Source organism: Mya arenaria, chromosome 12 (assembly GCF_026914265.1).
Source record: "Mya arenaria isolate MELC-2E11 chromosome 12, ASM2691426v1".
Taxonomy (NCBI): Eukaryota; Metazoa; Mollusca; class Bivalvia; order Myida; family Myidae; genus Mya; species Mya arenaria.
Genome location: NC_069133.1, coordinates 39160954 through 39168790, shown reverse-complemented (window position 1 = coordinate 39168790; position 7837 = coordinate 39160954). Strand labels below are relative to the sequence as shown.

Sequence of the window (7837 nt, the reverse complement as noted above, 5' to 3'; positions counted from 1 at the left end):
GTTGCATTACTTTCGCCCCAATTGGCATTCTCTTTGACCATTTATCTGATCCAAAAAGGGGCAACGCTAAGTCACGAATGTGTTTCATTACCTCCGCGTCGTCGGCACTTCTCGAGTTAAGTAGAGGGGCGGACTGAGAAACATCGATCCAGAAGCCGAGGAGCAAAGAAGAAACCAGGGCAACCAACGAAACGCTGTCGAGAAATGTAAAAATGGTTATTTGCTGATGAATGCCTATATGTGACTCGTGACATGTGATGCACTATATTAATTATAAAATAAGATGATTGACAGCGTAATAACTAAATACTCATTTCATGCCAAACACGCATAGACTATAGACATAGTGGATAATTGTTTGTTTCAGTGTAAGACCGCAACATATTTCACCGAATGGCCAACAGTTATATGTACTTGTGGCGTTAACGAGATGATATACATTGCGTTCTTACACTGAAATAAAATATATATTTTTATTATATGCATAAGACGGATATTAAAGGACATTCAACTGTCATCTCCTGAAAGGGACTCCAGCGTCGATGATGTAGCGGAATCGGACACACAGTCCACACAGTCCAATGCCAGCGCTACAAAATCTGACAGTCCATGCTGTAAAACCAAGAGGAGCAGGCTTGTGCGTAGTGATCTGACGCCCGAAGAAGAGGAGGCCATGGTAGACTGGCTTAGGGAGCACCCACTGCTCTTCAACAAGAGGTTATCCTTATACAAGGATAAGGGCAAGAAGGACGCGCTCTGGGCTGAGCAGGCCCGTAAACTTGGTAAGGAAGTGGTCCTCCTTACCGTGTGGTACCGGTCCATTCGGACCAGGTATGGGAAACTGGCAAGGCCGAAGTCTGGGGCTGGGACTGGCGACCGCACCGAGCGTGATATATGGATCATGGGCAAGTTTGACTTCTTAAAGTCGCACATCTATGAGGTCCGGCCAAGAACCTTCGTCAGTGTAAGTACACTAGTATTAGGGACAAATAACATACAAAAATGTATATTATTCGTAAATTCTATTTTTTTTTTGTTATTTGCATATTAAATGCCCTGTCGTGCATAAGTTAATTTTCGTCAGGCAAATCCAAATTCTAACTTAATCGTTGTTTCCCCTTGTGTCTTTGCAGTTGAAGGCTAAGCTGGCAGCCCAGACTCCGGTGGACGACGATGCCGAGTCCGTGGACAATGACGACAACATTCAGCAACTGCCGTCAACGTCTGTTCCCACCTCGTCGCAAGAAGAGCCTAAGAGGCATGTCATCCTCGATGTCAGGCCAAAGCGTTCCTCATCCCGGGCCACTGCGGAGGAAGAAATGTTGCTTAGAACCCTGGATGAAAGGGGCCGCCAGTCCATGCAGCTACAAGAAAAGCTGCTTGACATTATCAAGCCAGCTGCGCGTCCCAGCGAACGGGCTACGTATGGGGATTGGGCAAAATCGGTGATGGAAGACCTGGACCCAAGCTTGTGGAGACAGTTCCAGCAGGAACAGAGCCAGCTGCTTTACAAGTACTTGGACCTTCACGACAAGGTCCGCTCCCAGCCTCTCCAACCGCAGCAGCATATGTGGCAGCCTGACCAGCAACAGCATTGCTCCTCTCAGCAGTCATCCCAGTCCTCGCAATGGCAGCCTCCGCCCCAGAACTGGCCGACCACTGTTCAGACCACATCGGTGTGGGATTCAATGAGTTCCACATTGGTGCAGGCTCAGATGCACCCTGAGCCGAGCTTAACCACTCTACAACCTCGCTCACGAAGTACCCCGCAGAACCCTGCCACCTCAGCTGCTGGGTCAACTACATTCTCCCCACGGGGCGAGGAGGTCTCTTCTTTGAGCGGGATCTTCAATGAGTCATTCATGCAAACATTTCAGTGCTCTGACACTAGCCAGTGAGCTGGGATACTTGGATTATAAACTGTGGCAAACTGTGAATACTCTAGAATGGATACTAAACAGTGCTATTATCTTCATATATATGTGATGTTATGTTATGCAGGGCACTAAACAGTGCTATTATTATTGTGTTATATGTTATGCTATGATACGATGGGTACTAAACAGTGCTATATGTTTTTGTTATCTATGTTATGTTATGTTATGATGGATACTAAGCAGTGCTATTTTTATTTTGTTATCTATGTTATGTTATGATATTCAATAGTTCTATTATATTTTGTAATATATAAATGTAGTATGAATGTTTATTTTCCTTATAATGAAGGTAGATGGTTACAATAAAGTTTTAGTTCTCTGTAAAATGGTTTTATTCAATTCTTGTTATCTATTACAAGGTATCCGGAACACAATTACGTTTGGAAATAATCTTACAATTTCGTAGGAATTCGTGACGTTCCGTCAAATGTCGAAACGTCATTCGGTAGCAAACGTATATAATATACTGCATTTTGTTAACAAAATGAACCGAATGACACTGTGACATTTAACAGAACGTCACGAAATACTACAACATTGTACGAAATATTTCCAAGACTGTTTTTGGTACAAATAGATTTCTAAGGACTATAAGATCTCGAATTTTTTTTCTTTTCTTAACATCTAGATATGTTTTATTCACAATATAATCTATTGCTTTATTCCACGTACACTATATGGCAATGTTTATATCATCTTGTCCTGCCATGGGACTGATCCCACAGCTGAGTTAAAACTTTAAATATTCACGTTGCTTTTTCGCAGCAGTGCTGTCTTTGTTAGCGCCTTTAGCTCGGTCCACGTCGTGCATATTCGCGTTGTTCCTCCACGAACCTAGGACAACTTGGTGGTTGACGTCCTCGTGGTCGAGAGCTCCGTTCTGTAGGGTCGGGTAGCGCGTTCTCATCAAGTTGTGGAGGCAAACACAAGCCTCCACAATGAGCCTTGCTGTCTCAGGTTGCTGTTGCATTGTCCCTAGTAGAACCTGCCAACGCTGTGCCAGAATGCCAAAGGCATTTTCGACTATTCTTCGGCCTCGAGAGATGCGGTAGTTGTATATTCGCTGTTCCTTCGTCAGGTTGCGCGCTGCGTAGGGCTTCATCATGTAAGTCCGGAGACCAAAGGCATCGTCGCCAAGGAGGAAGTATGGCGTATCCCGGTTGTCGTATGGCAGAGGTGCAGGAACTGGAAAACCTATGGAACCGTTACAGAGGCACTCTTTCAGTTCGGAGTCGTTGTAGATCATGGCATCTGACATGTAGCCATCTCCCCCCACGTGTATCCACAAAAAGTTGTAATCAGCATCTACTAGTGCCATTAACACGATGGAGAAGAATCCCTTGTAGTTGTGGTACAGGCTCCCACTGTTTGCTGGCTTTCTAATGGCAACGTGTTTTCCATCAAGCGCACCACACGCGTGAGGGACGTTCCAGCGGCGCTCGAACTTCTCGGCTACTGTTGTCCATTCCCCAGGAGTGATAGGGCACTTCATCACCTCATCCTTGTACTCGCCTACTATGGCCTGACATACTTCCTTCACGACAAGAGACAATGTATATGCTAGGAGTCGGAAGTCGAATTCCATGCTGGAGTACATGTCACCAGACGCTAGGTGGGGTAGGGTGACTGCCAGCTTCGTCCCTGGGTTGATGGCTTTCCTGTAGTTTGTATCCTGCTTGGTGATTCGTGGGCCAAGCCTGGTGAGCAGCTCATCAAACATTTCTGGTTGAACCCTAAGGAAATTCTGGAACGATGCCGGATCTTCTCGCCTCAGCTCAGGCATGAGGCGGTTGAAGTGGCCAAACTGTTCTCTTCGGACATCACCGAGCCATGGTCTAACCCAGCATCTTCTTAACCTTGCCCTTCTTCTCCTTCGCCGTCTGATCAGTTTTACAGCTATGACATGATCATCTGCCTGCTGCTGCTGCTGGACAATAAGTATATGTTGCAGTGCGAGCAAGTTCATCATTTATTCGGCCCTGATGATGGTGAGTACGAGAAATACACTGATAAAGATAGGATGAAATATTGGGTTTTACAGCTCTTCGAGGGCGAACAGTAGGAACGCGCTAGGAACGCAGTGCAAACTCCGTAGAAACGCAATAGCCGTAGTAGGCACCCCGTAGAAACGCCATTAACGCCGCAGGGACGCATTGAGAACGTTGTAAGGTCGCGGACAATAGCTCAAATCCCGAAATATCCGCTCTGACATCGCGGTAAGGACGCCATAGACGTGATGGGGTCGTGGTAAGAACCCCATAGACGTGGTAAGGACGCAGTAAGGTCGCCATTGGTTCCCCCGATCCTTTTCTCCGCGTTTACATGGCGACTCTACCACGTCTGTACTACGTTCCTTTGGCGTTGTTCGGGTTCCTACTGCGATGCTACGGCGACCATGGCGACCTCAGGGCGATCCCACGGCGTCCTGAGCCAGGACGCGCTCAGGATGCCGAACCTCGGCGTTTACTTTGAACATGTCCAAAGTAAACGCCGTCGCTCTGCGACCTTCGGCGTTCTTGGGGTCCCCACGGCGTCTTGATGCGTTCTCACCACGACCCTACGGCGTCCATGGCGTCCCTTCCACGTCCTGGGACGCAGTAAGGACGCCAGTCCGATGTGACGGCTGCATAAATGAAAAACCCTTCTTAAGGGTTAATTATTTGAATTTTAAGATATATATTAAAAAAGAAAAAAAAAAGATGAATAAAACATGTTACACATAAATTGTACAAAAACAACAATGTAATAATGTCCGGTTTGTCAAAAGTCATTCCTCAGTCTGTAGACAAAATTAAATGAAGTTTATCAAATATTTTTTACCTGTATGCCATTTTAAGAACAAGTCTGCTTCTTGGAGACAATTGAATATATGACGTTAGCCTTGTCCAAGATCAGGTATTTATAAGAGGCAACACATGCGTCACATAACACTTACTGTGAATATTACAATGGGCCATTTTTGGGAAAGGCGAATAATCACTTCGCGAGATGATATTGTATTGATGGCGACTATGATGACATAAAACACCTTCGATTATTTTCCGAGAAATGTAATGAAACATTCAGGGTTCAACATTCTCTTTGAAAGCGAAAGAGAATGTCTCATTTGTTCGTTTGTTCACGCCATATTATTATTAAAGGGGCAGTTATCGAGAAGTTTAAATTGTTACTATAAATCACTAATTTCTATAACCCGACAATTAATTTCAATCGTATATCTGACAACTTTTCAAATGTTCCACTTTATAGAAACGTATCTTTTATACAAATGACAATTGTGTCACCTTACATGTCACCTGCTTTTTAAAAATATATACCCTTTATGCAAATGACGAAATGTTGCCTTATAGGAATGTCCCCTTCCTTTATACAAACGTCACCTTCCTTCATACAAATGTGCCCTTCCTTCATACAAATGTGCCCTTCCTTTATACAAATGTGCCCTTCCTTTATACAAATGTGCCTTTCCTTCATACAAATGTGCCCTTCCTTTATACAAATGTGCCCTTCCTTTATACAAATGTGCCCTTCCTTTGTACAAATGTGCCCTTCCCTTATACAAATGTGCCCTTCCTTTATACAAATGTGCCCTTCCTTTGTACAAATGTGCCCTTCCTTCATACAAATGTGCCTTTCCTTTATGCAATTGTCCCCTTCCTTTATACAAATGTGCCCTTCCTTTATACAAATGTCCCCTTCCTTTATACAAATGTGCTCTTCCTTTGTACAAATGTGCCCTTCCTTCATACAAATGTGCCCTTCCTTCATACAAATGTGCCCTTCCTTCATACAAATGTGCCCTTCCTTTATACAAATGTGCCCTTCCTTCATACAAATGTGCCCTTCCTTCATACAAATGTGCCCTTCCTTTATACAAATGTGCCCTTCCTTCATACAAATGTGCCCTTCCTTTATACAAATGTGCCCTTCCTTCATACAAATGTGCCCTTCCTTTATACAAATGTCCCCTTCCTTTATACAAATGTGCTTTTCCTTTGTACAAATGTGCTTTTCCTTTATACTAATGTGCCTTTCCTTTATACTAATGTGCCCTTCCTTTGTACAAATGTGCCCTTCCTTCATACAAATGTGCCCTTCCTTTATACAAATGTGCCCTTCCCTTATACAAATGTGCCCTTCCTTTATACAAATGTGCCCTTCCTTTATACAAATGTGCCCTTCCCTTATACAAATGTGCCCTTTCTTTGTACAAATGTGCTTTTCCTTTATATTAATGTGCCTTTCCTTTATATTAATGTGCCCTTCCCTTATACAAATGTGCCCTTCTTTTATACAAATGTGCCCTTCCTTTATACAAATGTGCCCTTCCCTTATACAAATGTGCCCTTCTTTTATACAAATGTGCCCTTCCTTTATACAAATGTGCCCTTCCCTCATACAAATGTGCCCTTTCTTTGTACAAATGTGCTTTTCCTTTATATTAATGTGCCTTTCCTTTATACTAATGTGCCCTTCCTTTGTACAAATGTGCCCTTCCTTCATACAAATATGCCCTCCCTTTATACAAATGTGCCCTACGTTCATACAAATGTGCCCTTCCTTTATACAAATGTGCCCTTCCTTTATACAAATGTGCCCTTCCTTTATACAAATGTGCCCTTCCTTTGTACAAATGTGCCCTTCCTTTATACAAATGTGCCCTTCCTTTATACAAATGTGCCCTTCCTTTATACAAATGTCCCCTTCCTTTGTACAAATGTGCCCTTCCTTTATACAAACGTGCCCTTTCTTTATACAAATGTCCCCTTCCTTTATTCGAATGTCCCCTACCTAAATACATAAGTCCCCTTCCTTTGTACATATGTGCCCTTCCTTCATACAAATGTGCCCTTCCTTGTACAAATATATCCTTACTTTATACGAATGTGCCCTTCCTTCATACAAACGTGCCCTTCCTTCATACAAAGGTGCCCTTCCTTCATACAAATAAGCCCTTCCTTTATACAAATGTGCCCTTCCTTTATACAAACGTGCCCTTTCTTTATACAAATGTCCCCTTCCTTTATACAAATCTCCGCTTCCTTAATACAAATCTCCACTTCCTTTATACAAAAGTCCCCTTCCTTTATATAAAAGTCCCCTTCCTTTATACAAATATTCGAATCCTTTATACAAATCTCCGCTTCCTTTACACAAAAGTCCCCTTCCTTTATACAAATCTCCCCTTCCTTTATACAAATCTCCGCTTCCTTTATACAAATCTCCGCTTCCTTTATACAAAAGTCCCCTTCCTTTATACAAAAGTCCCCTTCCTTTATACAAATCTCCGTTCCCTTTATACAAATCTCCGCTTCCTTTATACAAATGTCCACTTCCTTTATACAAATGTCCTCTTCCTTTATACAAATGTCCCCTTCCTTTATACAAATATGCCCTTCCTTTATACAAATGTCCCCTTCCTTTATTCAAATCTCCGCTTCCTTTATACAAAAGTCCCCTTCCTTTATACAAATCTCCGCTTCCTTTATACAAATCTCCGCTTCCTTTATACAAAAGTCCCCTTCCTTTATACAAAAGTCCCCTTCCTTTATACAAATCTCCGCTTCCTTTATACAAATCTCCGCTTCCTTTATACAAATCTCCGCTTCCTTTATACAAAAGTCCCCTTCCTTTATACAAATCTCCGCTTCCTTTATACAAATCTCAGCTTCCTTTATACAAATGTCCCCTTCCTTTATACAAATCTCCGCTTCCTTTATACAAATCTCCGCTTCCTTTATACAAAAGTCCCCTCCCTTTATACAAATCTCCGCTTCCTTTATACAAATCTCCGCTTCCTTTATACAAATCTCCGCTTCCTTTATACAAAAGTCCCCTTCCTTTATACAAAACTCCCCTTCCTTTTATACAAATCTCCGCTTCCTTTATACAAATCTCCG

At 42.8% G+C, this 7837-nt stretch overlaps 1 protein-coding gene across 1 annotated transcript; it reads right to left on the bottom strand.

Annotated features, from left to right (window-relative positions):
• Window positions 1–2667: 2667 nt before the first annotated feature.
• LOC128210667 (uncharacterized) lies at window positions 2668–3906 on the bottom strand. The gene has a single exon (XM_052915016.1). The coding sequence runs from the start codon at window positions 3904–3906 to the stop codon at window positions 2668–2670; it is 1239 nt and encodes a 412-aa protein (XP_052770976.1).
• Between the last annotated feature and the right edge of the window lie 3931 nt (window positions 3907–7837).

What these genes read in the sequence shown, in the direction of transcription:
- LOC128210667 (XM_052915016.1), bottom strand. Translation starts at nt 3,906, where the DNA reads ATGATGAACTTGCTCGCACTGCAACATATACTTATTGTCCAGCAGCAG.